The 18,427-nt window shown below is 40.4% G+C and overlaps 1 protein-coding gene across 1 annotated transcript in view; it reads right to left on the bottom strand.

Moving 5' to 3' along the window:
- Positions 1-526: 526 nt before the first annotated feature.
- Positions 527-18,427, bottom strand: part of LOC135513933 (polypeptide N-acetylgalactosaminyltransferase 9-like) — a 127,871-nt gene continuing 109,970 nt past the window's right edge. The window contains exons 7-11 of the mRNA XM_064936971.1: positions 12,037-12,222; positions 8,555-8,692; positions 6,543-6,638; positions 3,386-3,553; positions 527-2,920 (exon numbers count right to left, since the gene is read on the bottom strand). Coding sequence (XP_064793043.1) covers positions 2,774-2,920; positions 3,386-3,553; positions 6,543-6,638; positions 8,555-8,692; positions 12,037-12,222 — 735 coding nt within the window. The 3' untranslated portion in view covers positions 527-2,773. The remainder of the gene's footprint in view (positions 2,921-3,385; positions 3,554-6,542; positions 6,639-8,554; positions 8,693-12,036; positions 12,223-18,427) is intronic.

Here is an 18,427-nt window from a genome sequence, read left to right as displayed (position 1 = left end):
AGGGCAACTAAGAAGTGGTTCCGTAAGAAGCATCTCAAGGTCCTGGAGTGGCCTAGCCAGTCTCCAGACCTGAACCCAATAGAAAATCTTTGGAGGGAGCTGAAAGTCCGTATTGCCCAGCGACAGCCCCGAAACCTAAAAGATCTGGAGAAGGTCTGTATGGAGGAGTGGGCCAAAATCCCTGCTGCAGTGTCTGCAAACCTGATCAAGAACTATAGGAAACGTATGATCTGAATTGAATTGCAAACAAAGGTTTCTGTACCAAATATTATGTTCTGCTTGTCTGATGTATCAAATACCTATGTCATGGAATAAAATGCAAATGAATTACTTAAAAATCATACAATGTGATTTTTCTGGATTTTTGTTTTAGACAAAAAGACTGTCTCTCACAGTTGAAGTGTACCTACGATAAAAATTACAGACCTCTACATGCTTTGTAAGTAGGAAACACTGCCGATTTTTGCAGGTTATCAAATACTTGTTCTTCCCACTGTGTGTGTGTGTGTGTGTATGTATGTATGTATATATATATATATATATATATATATATATAAGCACTCATTGTGCAGTGGTGCTTTTTTTTATATATATGTGTAATTATTTTGTTTAGTGTAGGCCTCTACTTGAATGCATATTCTATAGGCTACATCTCCTACATGTTACCTTTATGTTCAGTGGGAATGAATCACAGGACTGCTATTCAGTTGTTAGTGAATGTTGCACTAAAATGTCAATGACAATGTTACACTAAAGTGCAAGTTCAAATGTTACAATATTAATATTGTACTAAAGTAACAATGTTACAATGTATGTGCCAATAAAGAAACAATATTGAAATATGTTGATGGTTGTTTTTTTGTCTTTGCTCTCAGTATTCATATCGTGTTGTATAAGGGTTTTTGATATGCAAAATAGTCACACTAGAATGTGACGGGGCATTCTAGTAGCAATGCTGGGGACTGCCAGTGACCGTTTTAAATGTGTTAATAACTGGGTTGGGATTTATAAGAACTTTGATAACAGCATAGGAGAAATATGTTAATTTAGCTTATGTGACATTATCCCACTGGTCACAATTGTGACCGACCATAAAACACACCTTTTCACCTATTTTTCCATTAAAATTTCAAAAAATAATGATTGATTACTTCAAAGGGTTACTAATGACACTTGATTTGGATATTTTCATGTCTGGGAAAAATTCAGGATTAAATGGGTTAAGTAGCTGTTTTTCCCACTTTTGTTTATGGGATATTGTTTTGAGTTCGTGCACGGAGCACCTCTGTAGACACGGTTTGGTTTTTATTTGTTTTTGTCTTAAGTTTCACTTTATCATTAAAATGATGTGGAACTCAACATCCGCTGCGCCTTGGTCCGACATTTATTCTAGCAAATGTGACAACAGATTTAAAAAATATAATTCACTTGTCAAGAAAATGTCATTTGCACTTCTACATTTTGACCATTCATTATAATGAATGAGGCACAAAATATGGTACCAAAAAGGTTTAGAGAAGAATTATTTATCTTCAAAGTTGGCCGGGCATCAGAAAATACAGTGGGGAAAGAGTTTCTTGCTGAGCATAATAAATTGGAAAGCTTTCAGTACTTTGTGAAGACATGCTATCCTGTGGGTTGGTTTTAACGATTAGAGTTGAGGCCAGTATCCAGTCGGAGACTAAGTGGAAACACAACAAAGGCAGATAATTGTGCTCGCTGTCAGTGTAAAACAACCACCAGCATCTGTCTTTACATCTGTAAAAATAGGCCCGGGCTTCCATGTAACATGCAGTGAACTGCATTGTGAGTAAGGAACATCTTTAGAATCTTGGAATGTTCCATTATATAAACTACCTTGCTCTGTGAACAATCTAGAATTCTTGAATGAATCCAGTTTTACAAAATGTACTCCTGGGTCATCATAAACATTTTTATTATCTTAACTGTTCTTGGAGAACTAATATCAATTTTACAACATTACTATTATTTAGCCATTTTTATGTTGGTTTCTATATTAATTACTTTACACTAATTTGTACATGCTTGTGGAATTGCCATTCCCTGGTCAGATGACTCCTAAGGATGGGAAAAGGGCACGTTATTGCTCTGATAATCAGTGGCGAGCAATACAGTCAAAAAGAAAAAGAGAAATGAATATCCTTTTGTATTTGTGAGAACAGTAGTTGCTTTGCATCCTGATCAGTTCATTGGGAGGATGAACAGCTTTTTGAAGCATATTAAATCTCTTAACAGGATAGCGAAATGCCCAAAGAAATTCTCCAAATGATAGCCTGAAGTAATTACAAGTTGATATGGTGACTAATAAGCAATTTCATATTTTGATCTGCAAAGATTCCTGGGATTGGCTTTATACCAAATACACATTGCTTGTCATTGTCAGTGTTGAACCCCCTTAGGAGTTGCATTCCATTGTCTTATTAATGTTCTACATAGGTGGATGTTCTGTAAAAAGAGCATTTCAAACAGTACTGTATAGCTCGCTGTAGGCCTATGGTATGCTCTCCATGTTTGACCCTCAGCTCAGCTGAAAACATATCTTCTTCTAAAGATTCAGCAGTTGAAAGCTCTATGCCCTAAGGGGAGGGCACAGTGCACACAGTCCATAGAAGAGTCCACAAACTGTGAACTACTCATCTCATCAGTCCCAGGGCCTATAGCTATCTCATATGGAATGCTCTCAGACTGTCTGTCGATGGGTTTGCCCTCCAAGACTGAAATGGTATTCTTTTCTCAGAGGAAATGTCTTGCCTCAATGCTTCGGATGCTTTATCCAGTTCCGTATCATCCACTTTTGACCAGAACACCTCTGCACCACCAATCGAAGGCCGAAGTTGGCATCTTTGGACATCTCCACCTCCATGCACCGTCCAGTGTCCCTGCTGATGATTGGACCATTCTACAAAACAAGATGGGAACAGATCATATCAGTAACACTGAGATTGAAAAAGAACACATTCTTCCAAATAACTTTGCATAACCTCAAATCACTCTATAATCCTGATGGTAGATATTATGGTTCAAATAGTGTTATTATACTCAGTACTGGCACACTTCAAAGTAGAATCCACGTTGCTATTATCCTTCTATGAGCCCGTTGTGAATGCCAATGCACTGAATGAAAGTGGGAAATGTGTTTTGCTATGACTCAGTGGGATTTTGCATAGTCTTCTGCAATGGAGGTACCTTTACCAGCAGCAACCACATTTAATCTAACATTTAGCACATGGCTCATCGTATTATACAGAACCATTTATTTGACCTCAATGCCTCTATATAGATGCATTACATGACTCAGTTATTCCAAAGAAGCCAGAAACATTGATCAATTATTAGATTTGAATCCATTTGTATTTTGTTTTACCTGTGTAAAATCCCACAGCCTCTGGGAAACCCGCGAAACAGAGTCACATTTTTTCAAGCTGGGCGTGCGCCCTCTTCCGTCGTCGATGAGACATTTGGTGTCAGGCAGAAAGGTGGTCGACCCTAGGGGTCCTAGTTGTAGAAGCCCCTCTGTTGAGTAACGGGCAAGCTGAAACAGAGATGAACATCAGGCAGTTCATTTGATTGTAGCAAAAATAAGCATGGACCCAAAATACTGTACATTTTATCGTCCAACTCTGATTCAATGAGCAAATTCATTAACCGTATGCGGACTTCAATTATCTTAATATTTTTTGGAGCTAAGTCTATTATGTGACTTTCCTAGGGCATTATATACAGATAGAAAGTATATAGTTAATTAATGCTAAAGATTTTCGCAACCAAATATTATCCCTAGACGTTTAATCCAGTACATGAAATAGTGTATGTCTGTGCCTCATATCTTTTACATAAGGATACAGTAGAGTTAACATATATTATTCATTACACTGATCCTCTCACAGAAATTAGATGCCAAAGATAAGAGGGTCTTCAATACAACCCACTTGACACACACTGTGAAATGCTGCTCTTCTCCATTGTTCCCCAGTCATCCAGCTAAGAGGGGATATTGTAACGGAGCTACACGTAACTGTATGAACCAGAACAAGAGGAGGGTGATCAATGTAACAGAATGCTTTTGAACCCATACTGTTGAGGACTAGGCTTAGATGGAGAATATGTGAGCCTTGCAGCTGAATGAATGGCTGCTGATAGCTGCCGGTTTATATTTTCTGTTACCACTCTCTTAAACCAAATACTCTGAGCTGGATAAAACTATATACCAGCCAGCTAATGTGGGGCTAACAGGCTGTACTGTCGCTATGACTGAAGCTGACTGGGTGTCCTTTTAGCAGAGTGCTGCCCTCATAAAAACCTTAACGATTCAGAGACACCAATTTGGAATATATGAAAAATATGGAATGGGTTTGCCACGTACTTGTCCAGACATTTCAAGGTACACTTGTTTGAAGGAGGCTATGGTTTGAGTAAAAAATATTAACCTTTGGCCTGGTTAATATCCTGTAGCTGATTGCCTTTTCACAATTTCTATTGAAATACCATGAGAAAGTGTTTCAAATACCAATAAAGGTTTTTAAAACTATATGCTGTCTGCTGCAAAATTCTGTTTGGAAGTGGGATCCTGCCTGGCAGCAAGGCTCATAGATCGTAAAGGATTAAGTGATTTATTTTGTAATTCATTCATTTCACTCTTCTTTTTCTTCCTTCAAAATACCTCAAACGGATTTTCTATCCTAGTGTTTACGGGTCGTGAAATGTGTAGTAAATGGCATCACAAGATGATTTATCAGTAGTGTAAACGAGAACTGGGTACAGGCCAAAGACATAATCCCTGTTAAAATGTGTTGACAGCGTTAAGGAGTGGATGCCTTTATTTCCTAATGCAGTTAAAATGTTACTATTACAAATACTTAGCCATCATAACAAAATTATTCTGCCAAGCCAATCAACCTGTTCTCAAAGCATTATATTAGAAGCTGATGCTCAATTACTTTCTTGACGCCGTAAGGTTTGGGGGGAGCCTCTTTGGGTCAGGCTAATCATGTGTTCACTAATTGGCTCATTAACACAGTAGGGTAGAGCACATTAAATTATGTTTTATTGTATAGAAGGAAGTATTTGAGGGAGACTACCTGCTACAGTAATCCCTCCTCCGCCCCTTGCTCTACCATGGAGCGACAGCACTGCAATGTCCCACTGAGATTACTGTACTTTGTGAGGGGCCATGCATGTATGGCCCAGGCAGGCAGGCTCAGTGTAGCCTGGACAGAAGACAGGACATGTCCTCTCCCTATGGGGGCTGAGCCACAGCAGGATACCTGTGTTTGATGTGAAACACCCTGTTTGTGTCCCAAATGGCACCATTTTCCCCATGGCCCTGGTCAAAATTAGGGTACTATATAGGGGGAAGGGTGCGATTTGGTATGCAGGCCATGACTACTACAGAGCTCCTGGTTGGGGACTTAAGAAGCCTCTTAGCATAAGTGGTGAAAATAGAAAACAGGGAGCAACATCCAGTGCTCCATGTACACCATACATAGCTGAGATTCCTGCTGGGGTGAGCCAGGGGGTTGATTGGGGAGACCCTGGGCCTGGAACCTCCTTCCTCTGCCATGCCCTATATTAGGATTAGCCAAATGGACAAGGTGTGCCATCGTCTTCCTGGTTTTAAATCTCCTTACAGGAGGCATGGTAGAAACAGAGACAGATTTTTAAGAGGCACAATAAAGATTTATTCAGCACAATTACATTTTTCATACAGAATTGGAAAGGTTCAGTAAAATCTAAACGGCTCCAAAAATTGAATTGGGTCCTGTGTAGTAGCATAGTGCCAGTCATCGTTGTAATCTAATGATACAATGGCATAAAATTCATTTCCATTTGTTTATTTCCCCTGAGGTTAGGATTAAAGACTTGATGTAGCTTTACATTACTGGACTGCACTGAGCTCTCTCAGAAGGAGTGAAGGAGGAAAGAGCCACCCAGTGCTCAACAATTTATTTATATTCAGCATGCGACTGATAATAAACATGTCACTCCGCATCTGGAGGGTGAAAAAAAAAAAAAAAAAAAATCGGCCATGAATAATATTTGCATGATTGTTTCTCAGGCATGAGCTTTAGTTGCTGCATGTGCACACAAAAAAATAGTCAAAGCCCCTTTTGCCCTGGCACTCACAGGTCAGCACCTAGTGAACATTCTCTAATGAAACTTCCAGGGGGCTCTAGAGGCCATGGATTAGAATATTATAACAAACGAATAAGAAAGCAGAAATCTACTGGCTGATGAATTACTTCCACTTCAGGAGGACTTTGTAGTGCCTAGACTTCTTAAAACCACATTCAGCAGAATATATTCACAATTCTGAGCTTTTCCCCCAAAATGAAATGTTATTTTGCTTGGCTTTCAATAATGAGATACCATGGCATTACACGGTATAATGTAAGAATAATGCTTAAACACTTATTTGTTGAAGAAAAAAGGTACATTCACGTTCAACCAACTTTGAAAATGTGAACAGAGTCTTTATATTATTTGTAAATATATCACAGCTAATAGGAGTGAAATCTGCTAACCTGTGAGGACATCCCGTGGCAGGGATAGAGGATGGCTTTGTCATCGTCCTCTGATCCCTGGTCCAGACAGTAGCCACTGGCCTTACTGTTTCTGACCTGCAACACAACAGACATAGACCTTATTGTTCCTGATTCAGATTAAAGTTTGCATTTGTTATTTTGAGAAGGAAATAAAAAGGTATAAACGCAAAACGGTTGTTATAACAGTCTTATCTAACACTGTAAAAAGGTAACTCTTAATAAATCTGTCCCTTAGTAAATGCAATGTCACTTTGTCATCTCACCATGTCTCATAAACAAATCATCTACACTCTATAGTAATGAGAGGTTTCATTTTATTCTAAGATAGGGTATCATGTAAGCAACGAAAACCTCGTCAATGTTCTACACTCCTCGTCCAGATGGTAGTGTGTGTTAGTGGAGTTATGTGTTGGAGGAGGTATGTGATTTGAATGTGTATCACTTTATTTCCACCCTGTGAAGATATCTATCATGTTGTGTTGTCAGATAGGCTCCGCTCTGCTGGTCTGGTCAGTGCAGGGGGTGCAGCTGAAGTTCCAATGACAGATGAGCTTCAGCTGCTGTGCTGTGGCAACACAAGGTAACTGTTCCGTGGCTTGTCGCAGATTTGAAATAGTGCCACCTAAATGGGAGCTGCTTTGAGGAATCCATTTGCAAGACGCCGGCGTAGAGAGCATTCATATCAAGACTGTAGAAGAACCAGGGCCACCAACACTGTGCTGCTTGATGAATCTGTAGTTTACTTTGGATATATGTCAACCATATATTTGAAAAGGCTGATTTTTCTTTCTTTGAAATCAATAAGTAAAAGGCTTGACTTTTATAATACAATGATTACGAATTGACTGACTTTTTGCATTCAATTTCTTGTCCTGTCAGAATCTTTTTTTGCTGTGCAGGATTGTGCAGTCGAGCTCAAAACAATCAAGTAGGCATCGAAAGCTAATAACTGTTTAATTAAATCTCATTACGGGGAAATTGCATTGAATCTTGTAGCTGTGCCGTGTTGCTATGGAAACATGATACCTTTACCTTTTGATGACTCCCTGTGAATTAATTAATTTCCCTTCAACATGTAATCTTTGAAGCGCAGACGGGATGAAATACACTATTGACGATAGATTGCTTGTACGTACAGTATTTAAACATATCTTGCCTAACACTGTATGTGATATTAAAACAAACACTACTTCTTATACTGAAGCATTCCTTACAACAAAGCACACTCTGCAATCACTGCAAGAGACAAGATAATTCAACAGAAGACTGAAGAGGAGATTTCAAGAATGTGTGGGTTGATGAATTAATGATCTCTTGGCAAACTAATGCAATGTTTTATTCTTTGTAGAATGTTATTGTCAGCTTTCTTCAAACACACAGGAGGCTGCACATATTCCTTCTGTTTTTGTATCGTGTCGTGAAAATTGAATCCAGTACAGGTCTTCCACTACGCCCAGTACAGGTCTTCCACTACGCCCAGTACAGGTCTTCCACTACACCCAGTACAGGTCTTCCACTACGCCCAGTACAGGTCTTCCACTACGCCCAGTACAGGTCTTCCACTACACCCAGTACAGGTCTTCCACTACGCCCAGTACAGGTCTTCCACTACGCCCAGTACAGGTCTTCCACTACACCCAGTACAGGTCTTCCACTACACCCAGTACAGGTCTTCCACTACACCCAGTACAGGTCTTCCACTACGCCCAGTACAGGTCTTCCACTACGCCCAGTACAGGTCTTCCACTATGCCCAGTACAGGTCTTCCACTACACCCAGTACAGGTCTTCCACTACGCCCAGTACAGGTCTTCCACTACGCCCAGTACAGGTCTTCCACTACGCCCAGTACAGGTCTTCCACTACGCCCAGTACAGGTCTTCCACTACGCCCAGTACAGGTCTTCCACTATGCCCAGTACAGGTCTTCCACTTCGCCCAGTACAGGTCTTCCACTACACCCAGTAGTGATAGTGAATAGGGAATGTCTCACCTCCCCATATGTGATGGTGTTGTTGTAGATGCGCATCTCTGGGTAGACATTCTCCAGGTACCAGCGGAAGCTCCGACACTGCAGCCTCTTCCTTAAGGCCACCCGCTCAGACACGTCCCCATAGTCAACCCCAGGGTTCTGGCAGCAAACACAGAGAAATTACATTAAACCAGGACACAATGACTTAAGCTAAGCAATATATGACTACTCTTCATGTAATTAGAAAAATGGAGGCCTCAAAAGATTTCTGGAAGGAGAAAGGGTGGAAAAAGAAAAAGGTTAAGGAGCTTGAGAGAAGAAGAGTGTATTTGGTTAAGAGATGGATGGAGGCTGTCATGTGGGACAATCATTGTTCTTTCATTAGACATGACAGTATGCTGTGCAAATTCTAATCAGCTGCTTAATTATGAGTGTTCATGGCCCTGCCACACCGAGCAGCGTTGTGCATGGAGGTGGCTTCCCAAATTGATGTGGGGTATGCTTAATAACTGCTCTGCTCTGAGGTCTGCACTGTGCCCTGGCCTCCACAGCAGACATGCACTGCCTCATTAAGAGAAAGACTCTATGCCGGCGGTCCAAACAATGAAAAGACACACCCTATCCCCTCAGCCCTCAAATTAAGTGGACACTTCTGAAGACATCTGACGAGTATACACTTGCAGGGCAAGTGGTGAGGGAGGAAGGAATGATTTTGAAATGGACCACCCTTGGCCAGAAATTTGTCACTCGTTCAATCCGCGATGATTGTGTCCTCAGCCACCGGTAGCTTGTGGATACTTTACATGCGCTACAGTCAATTATGATTGCATGTCTACTTATATTACATAGAATTATTAATATATGCCTACCGTGTGATAGCTAGCAAATGTATTAGCTAACTGACGTTAGCCTGCCTAGCTGGAACTTCTGAAGAAGAAAAATGTTTTATTTCTTTAATTTCCAAAAGATGACCAAACAAAAACAACTTTTTACGAGACATGTTTGTGTCGTCATGTGCAAAGGTAGCACAATTTCAAAATTATTTGCATTTGTTTTTACCTACACTTGTACATTGACTTCTCCATTGATGTTGTTTTTACATTTTTGCAGACTTTTCTTAGTGGATGTACAATCGTCGCAAATTGAATAATGGGGAGTTTCAGGCCCTGGAGAGAACATAATTGTACACTCGCAAAGCCGACTAAAAACGAGGGCTTATGTTGCTTCCCTTGCTTGGCCAATCATTTGGACCGTCTTCCAAGATGGCGACGGGGATTCCCCCAAGGGCATAAGGCGAGGGTAAGTGGACGAGGGTGTGTCTTTTAAGTGTTTGTACTGTAGCCTGTTTCTGTTTGGACCGCAGCTGTTTCTAAACCTTAAATATCAAATAATTTGTTGGTAACAATTAAGTACCTTACTGTGATTGTTTTATTAAAATTGCCAAAAATAAAACATAAATAGCTTCTTAGCAAAGATCAATTTCTTAAGTGGCGAGGGGGAAACAGAAAACTAACTGTTATTGGCAGAGAGGTTTGGAACTAGTCTTGTGATGTAACAAGGCAGGCCAAAACTCCATTCCACCAAAACAGGCTGAAATTTCAGGAGGTATTTTCAAACAGCTCTTACAATAAAAAAGCATTATCATAATTTTCACAATTTCTGAGTATTATTCCAACTTCATAGTGTGGAAATATACACTGAGTGTACAAAACATTGTTCTTTCTATAATATAAACTGACCAGGTGATTGCAGATGAAAGCTATGATCCCTTATTGATGTCACCTAAATCCACTTCAATCAGTGTAGATGAAGGGGAGGAGACAGGTTAAAGAAGTATTTTTAAGCCTGGAGTCAATTGAGACTTGGATTGTGTATGTGTGCAATTCAGAGGGTGAATGTGCAAGACAGAATATTTTTGGTGCCTTTGAAAAGGTATGGTAGTAGCTGTCAGTCGCACCGGTTTGAGTGTGTCAAGAACTGCAACACTGCTGGGTTTTTCATGCTCAACAATTTCCCAAGTGTATCAAGAATGGTCCACCACCCAGAGAACTTCCAGCCAACTTGACACAACTGTGGGAAGCATTGGAGTCAACATGGGCCAGCATCCCTGTGGAACGCTTTCGACACCTTATAGTCCATGCCCAACAAATTAAGGCTGTTCTGAGGGCAAAGGGGGTTGCAACTTAATATTAGGAAGGTGTTTCTTGTGTTTTGTACTCTCAGTGTATACAAAACACAGGCAATTCATGTTTTGATTGCACTGGACCTTTAAGCATACTTCACTACATTGAGCCACAGGTTTCAGCCATATTTTAATATCTGTGAATAATGAGCACTGGCATTGTCCTCTGTTATTTTTATTAGCTATAACAGATGCATTCCATGAGAGATGTTGTTTGGACTACATGATGGTGGTAATCACAGTGAATCAGACCCTGCCCTCCCACCGGAGTAATTGCGTTCTCCTCCAGCCTCTCTAACCAATAACAAGACTATGTGATCCTGTGTGTGTGGTGTTGGGAATGGGAGATATATTAGTTATAGCATTATGTACAAAATAAGTCTGCACCATGGGACAGAGGGTTAATAGAGCACTGTACCACTGTGTTCGTAATTACACTGGACGAAGAATGTTGGGCGATGAGGCAGTTTGTTTAATAGGGTGCTGTCTTAGTTACTGTCCTCTTGCCTGTATCCATTGTGCCTCTCCCTGTGTTTTGAATGACCGTTCTGCCATATTAACAGAAGAATTGGCCTCCCTGGGATCATTACCGTAATGTGCCCCTGTGCAGGAGGCCTTGTTTGAGTGAAACACAATCCAAAGTTTGTTTCTAATGACAATAATGTCAAGAAAACATTACAATTACTACCAGGCTATGTTTTAAAGCATTGTCACCGCCCACTGTGCCACTCAGATCATTGCAGTACTCCTTTACTAGACATGGCAATTAGTATTCTCCATTAATCCCTTTTTATTTATTATTGAAAATGGCTGTTTATTATTTTCCATGCCTATTTCAAAGGCCCTTGAAAGCAATTACGTCTTAACTGATGTGTATGAAAGTGGCACTGATTAAATTAGTCATTCATTTGGTTTCAGCTCTTCACTCCGCTCCACCACTCAGAGCCTGACGTCGTCGTTCAGATCTCACTGAGCTGCTCTGAAGGTCAAGTGGAATGAAATCTGAATATCCATTGAGGCCTAGCAGTCTGTCTAGAGGGGCCCACCCCGCTCGGCACAGAACAGGCTGCTGGTCTGAATGAACAAGTGGTGAGGATGGGATGGATGGATGGGTGGGGTGAAAGACCAGCCAGGCTCTTGTGACCAGCTGCGTTGTGAACCACAAGTCTTCAGGTCTCAAGCAAGGTTCCTTTAGATTAGCAATAGAATGCCTGTTGTGTTATATAATGTAATTATTTTCCTATGGATACAAAAAACCATGACTCTAGCCATTCTAGGTTTCTTCATAGATCAGGTGCTGTGAGACTATGGTTACACTCACATTCATGGGGATGTTCCAGGCCATGTAGACGTGGGACCTGTACTCATCCATCCAGACCTCGGCGGCCCGCAGGGCGTTCCTCTTGGCGTAGTAGTCAATGTCGTTGTTGTATGGCTTCTTGGTCCGCTCGATGTGTGCCACTCTGGCGCAGGGAAGTACCTCCATGCTCCCCCCACACTGCCACACCTAGAGGAGAGAACAGCAGACAGAAGACAGTGACCCTGCAGTATACCAACTCCATCACCATCACAAGGCATCAAAGGCTAGACAGAGGCAGAGGATAACATCAGAGCTGGCAGGCAAACCGAAACACCCTCATGTGGTATCAATTGCATCAAGCATCACCTGGCATCAACATCATCAAGCCATCATCTAACTCAGATTAGGAGCCTGTGATCACTGATCTTCTGAGGGAATCCTGCTCTATGCCTATGACAATGTTGTCTTGTCCTTTATTTTGTTGTGTGTTATTTGTAACCCAAGTATGCCTAGTAGGCTAACTCTACTGTGTAGCCTAGGCCTTCTATGTTTATGTTTGTACATTTTTTAAACCATCTTCTTTAGTTTTAAACAGCCTGTCTGGCATCGGTATGAGTCAGAAGCATTCAATCTAGTGTCAGAATTTACTACAAAGTGTAAATAGGATAATTTTGGTAATAAAGTCAGTCCTGTCCAAAACTGAGTTTTGAGAGTTTGTCAAAACTTACTGGAGGGTTGGATATGAACTATGATCACGCCCACTTGCCCAATGCCCACTAACACGAGAGAAGCAGCTGTGCTGATTGCGCTCTATCAGCTGTGCGCTTTATCCCAAAATAGCAGCCAGAACCTCCAGACAGTGAGACAGACCTGCCCATTACACAGTGCCTCAGACTTGTTTAGTTTACATAAGACAACACGTCACCAATGTTACATTGAAATCACCCTTGGCACTAAGCCTTTTACGGAGTGGCCACTTCCTTATGTGTTTGATACTGTCAATCGCTCTAGTCTGCCCATTTGTTGGGCAAAATGATAATTTTTTTTATCCTTTATTTTACTAGGCAAGTCAGTTAAGAACAAATTCTTATTTTCAATGACGGCCTAGGAACAGTGGGTTAACTGCCTGGTCAGGGGCAGCACGACAGATTTTGTACCTTGTCAGCTCAGGGATTTGAAGTTGCAACCTTTCGGTTACTAGTCCAATGCTCTAACCACTAGGCTAGAGACGATCACAACTGTAAATTCCCATTCGCGAGCCTTTGTGTCCTCCCACGACCTGTTTTGTAACATGATTCCCTATGAAACACTGCCTGACAGACTCACACTCTGGTAAGTGAGAAAGTTGTAAAAACCTAAACGGCAGTGAAACACAAACATTGCCACTCACCAATGACTTGATAAGCTGATTGTGGCCTGGCTGCTCAATGTGCCTGCTGGCTACTACTTGCTTGCTTCCTTGACAAACACAGAGTTGGAACTTTGCTAGCTAGCAAGTGATTTTGGGCACTGATAAACAGCGTGCAGCTTGTGCTTTATTTACGATAGTTTAACAGCTTGCAGACATGTTATTGTTCTCAGAAATCAGTCCTGAGTGCACAGACACAATGTCCTGACTCAATAGGCTGTATGCAGTACACTGAGTAGTTTTTTAGCACATTTTTTTTACTTAAAATATACTGCACCAAACACTTTGCTAGATGTAAAATTGCGTTACTAGGACCTCCTTGGCAAAAACGTCTAAATTAATTACAGCTTTCTTGATTTATCTTAGATATTCTGACTATTTTAAGAAAGTGACTATTTTGAGGAAATGGCTATGTTGTTGCTACGGTGACTCAGGAGGGACAAACAACCGTACCTGTTAGGCCACAATATGCGAACATAACACACCCACATCAAATCACACCCCCAAGATAACTCTCAAATAGCTTCAGTCATTGCCGCTAGCATTCTTAATGAGCAATCTTCAAAACGAGGCCAAATCAGGAAGTGCAGTCGCCATTTTAAAAGGACCACAATGGAAATACATTTTCAAACGTTTTTGTGTCATCCTCGATGATTTCAAATGTATTATCCACGTGTTGTCGTATTATGTTTTAAAACCTCTACAGGATCGGTGTCCCCCCAACCCCCACAGGACGGTTAAGCTAACATAGTAGCCTAATGTGATTAGCATGAGGTTGTAAATAACATTAACATTTCCCAGGACATAGACATATCTGATATATGCAGAAAGCTTACATTCTTGTTAATCTAACTGCACTGTATAATTTACAGTAACTATTAAAGTGAAAGAATACCATGCTATTGTTTGAGGAGAGTGAACAATTATGAACTTGAAAATGTATTAATAAACCAATTAGGCACATTTGGGCAGTCTTGATACAACATTTTGAACATATATGCAATGGTTCATTGGATCAGTCCAAAACTGATGCCATCTAGTGGCCAAAATATAAATTGTGCCTGGGCTGGAATAATACATTTTGGCCTTTTGTAACGGGGTGCGTACTGGCGGCAGAGAAGTCAGGCGCAGGAGAGCAAAAACTGATATATAACGGTGTTGTTTAATAAACATAAAACCACCGTTAACAGAACAATAAATTAATGGGTCAAACAAAACCCAGTATCCACTAGCACAACGTACACAAGCACTACAAGAAACAATTCCGGACAAGGACATGGGGGAAACAGACGGTTAAATACACAACATGTAATTGATGGAATTGAAACCAGGTGTGAGGGAAGACAAGACAAAACCAATGGAAAATGAAAGGTGGATCGGCGATGGCTAGAAGGCCGGTGACGTCGATCGCCGAATGCCGCCCGAACTAGGAGAGGGACCGACTTCTGCTGAAGTTGTGACACCTTTCTCTTGCATTTCAATATTGATGGTAAAAATAATTACACATTTCCACAAACGTCAAAGTGTTTCCTTTGAAATGGTATCAAGAATATGCATATTCTTGCTTCAGGTCCTGAGGTATAGGCAGTTAGATTTTTGTATGTCATTTTAGGCGAAAATGGTAAAAAAGGGACGGATCTGTAAGACGTTTCAAATGGTCAAATAAATATATCTATCTACCCTCGACCAAAGCCAGTTACAGGGAACATCACTGATCTTCCACAATGGTAAATAGTAAATGGCTCTGACAGAGAAAACATTTGTATCTGCAGGATTTCCTGTTTGTTGTTATAGCTTCCTCCTTGTTTATCTTTTTACAAAGGAGTGCTTTTCCTTGATGCAGCAATTAGGTTGCATGGGCCATTATTTTCTGCTGAAGTAGGTGAAAAGGGGCCTAATAAATGGGTGTGTGTTGGAATGGCCCATAAATATGAGTGTCCCTGGAAAATGTCCTGTGACACATATAAACCCTGACACTGGATTACTCCTGAATAGGGTCTGCCTGTGCATAAGGGATAATACATACAACTAAACAGTAAATGCATGTCATGCTGGAGAAAAACATCCATCACTGCCGAAAGTATTGATTGAATACAGCCTGAAAAAATGCCCGTGACTCTTGTCCAGACACAAAATGACAGCATAAAAAGGAAAGTGAAGTCACAACTTGAGAGAGAAAGAAATAGCTTAAATGAAAACTCTGTCCAGAGCAGAAAGACATTAGAGAGGACAGCATATGGTAATGAACTTCTACTGTCTTTTAAACTGCAGAGCCACCGGCACCCTGAGAGTCTCTTAATAACGATCATCACAACATAACAGATGTTCCAAACCATTAACATTCCACTGAACCCAACATTTACATCATTCTCAGAATACAAGCTGACAGACAACTGCCTGCATGCTGCAGAAAAATACCCTGAAGAAATCATGGAGCTCCACCAGAGAAAGCTATCGTACCGAAATACAAACTGTATACTGAACAAAAATATGAACGCAACATGTAAAGTGTTGGTCCCCTGTTTCATGAGCTGAAATACAAGATGTCAGAAATGTTCCATATGCCAAATGTTCCAATAATTAGCCTCATTTACATTGTCTACTGGTATGGTACTGGTTTTTAAATTGAGAACATATAGCTCAACAATATGTAAACAATGTGTGAGTTAAGCTATTCTCTGCTACAGATGCACTTTCCAGTGGTGAATTACAAAGGCCCTAAAGGCTAATACCATCCTACTGTAGGCCTATGGCTGCAAAGGCATTGCATGCCATTATCATCAAATGCAAAATGGGTTCACATGCCTGATATCCAGAGATTACAACTGAACAAAAAGGTCATGTTCATTTAAGAATACAACACAGAAACACAGACAAATAAGAGACAGATTCCCTTCCCCTCTTTATTGCAGGATTGTGATCTGTGATGAATCAACATTGAATAATAGTTTTAAGTTAACAATTAAAACAAGTTTAAACACTTCACTTCAAAGAATCAACTTATGTAATATAATTTCAAAGTGTATAAGTAAGCTAACTCAAATATAAAGGTTAGTAACAAGTTAGCTATTATTACTAAAGCATAATTTCAGGTGAACAAAAAAAAAGAAAATACCAGAGGAGGCCAACCTCACTCCACGGGTCCCTGATCTACTTGGGCAGCAGATTTCTATTCAGCCCAGCAATAGCACACATGACTATCAACCTATTTGCTAAATTGAATCAGGTGTTAGTGCTGGGCTGGAACAGAAACCTGCACACCCAGCAGGGTTGGTCTGCTCCAGTTGTAATAGGTTAATACATTGTGTGTGACTTTAACCTGTGTTTTTGTTTACAACATTTGCTAACATAGGCACACACACTGAGTGCACAAAATATAAGGAACACCTTCCTAATATTGAGTTGCACCCCCATCTGCCCTAGAAACAGCATCAATTCATCGGGGCATGGACTGTGCAAGGTGTCGAAAGCGTTCCACAGGGATGCTGGCCCATGTCTCCAATGCTTCCCAAAGATGTGTCAAGTTGGCTTGATTCCCTTTGGGTGGTGGACCATTCTTGATACATACGGGAAACAGTCGAGCTTGAAAAACCCAGCAGTGTTGCAGTTCTTGACACACTTAAACCGGTGCGCTTGGCACCTACTACCATACCCCATTCAAAGGCACTTACATCTGCTCGAGCTATGCATTTGGTTTACTAACTTACTAGCTAAATGGCTACTTGCAAGATAATGCTTCTTGGTTAAAACCAAAAAGACAATCAATCCCCCCCAGTTCCTTAATTTGTTCTGTGTGTAGATAAAATTGAATAAAATTACATTTGAAAAGGACTAATGGCCCTTATGTTGGCAGTACTATATAGTACAGGAACGGTATGAAGGTATGAAAATATGAATACCGCCCAACCCTATCTTCCATGTCTGGATTTTGCACACTGGCCTTCTTCTCAACCCTGTTCTTTGTGTACTGTTGTATGACGTCAGTGTCAACACGTGGGCACGTTCGAGGTCTTTGCTATTCCGAGCATGTTGCGCAGATGGGCAGGTTCTTGAAATGTGTATAGAAACCCTGGATTGCTGATGTTATGTATTGTACATTGAGAGGCTTAGAAGCCAAAAGTAGGAGCAGTCCTACATAGGAATGATTGGATTTCTACAGTATTTCAATCAATTGTTTCAAGGACAAAATAACATGTATTTAAGTATTTTTATTGTTGTAATGGGGACAGTAGCATTAGTAATCTCTAAAAATTCTACTTCCATTTTTTTTTCATTTTATGTTTTTTTTCACATAATATTTAAAAATACAGTGCCTTGCGAAAGTATTCGGCCCCCTTGAACTTTGCGACCTTTTGCCACATTTCAGGCTTCAAACATAAAGATATAAAACTGTATTGTTTTGTGAAGAATCAACAACAAGTGGGACACAATCATGAAGTGGAACGACATTTATTGGATATTTCAAACTTTTTTAACAAATCAAAAACTGAAAAATTGGGCGTGCAAAATTATTCAGCCCCTTTACTTACCTTTACTTACCTTTACATGCACAAATATCAATTTCTATCGCCCATTCATCCATTTATTCAGTGAGGAGAGAGGCAGATTTAGATACCAACGTCCTACAGAGCATTTGTCATGGCCCCTTAAGTTATTAATAGGTGTAAAGAAAAAAAAACAGGTAAAAAGCCTCTGTTTGTGGTTTTCTGACAACTGTGCAATGTAAAAAAACAAATATTAAGGAAAGATCAGGGAAGGAGCAGGATGTTGCTTTTTTTGGGCAGATGTTTTAAATGTACAAAATCAAACATCAATGACCATTGGTGGTTCTAGTGTTAAGGTGCTAGGGGGCAGTATTTTCATTTTTGGAGAAAAAAACGTTCCTGTTTTAAACGGGATATTTTGTCAGGAAAAGATACTAGAATATGCATATAATTGACAGCTTTGGATAGAAAACACTCTAACGTTTCCAAAACTGTAAAGATATTGTCTGTGAGTAAAACA

The sequence above is a fragment of the Oncorhynchus masou genome, chromosome 25, assembly GCF_036934945.1.
Source record: "Oncorhynchus masou masou isolate Uvic2021 chromosome 25, UVic_Omas_1.1, whole genome shotgun sequence".
NCBI classification, from domain to species: domain Eukaryota; kingdom Metazoa; phylum Chordata; class Actinopteri; order Salmoniformes; family Salmonidae; genus Oncorhynchus; species Oncorhynchus masou.
Note: the sequence above shows the minus strand (reverse complement) of the source record. Positions and strands in the feature narration are given on the sequence as shown.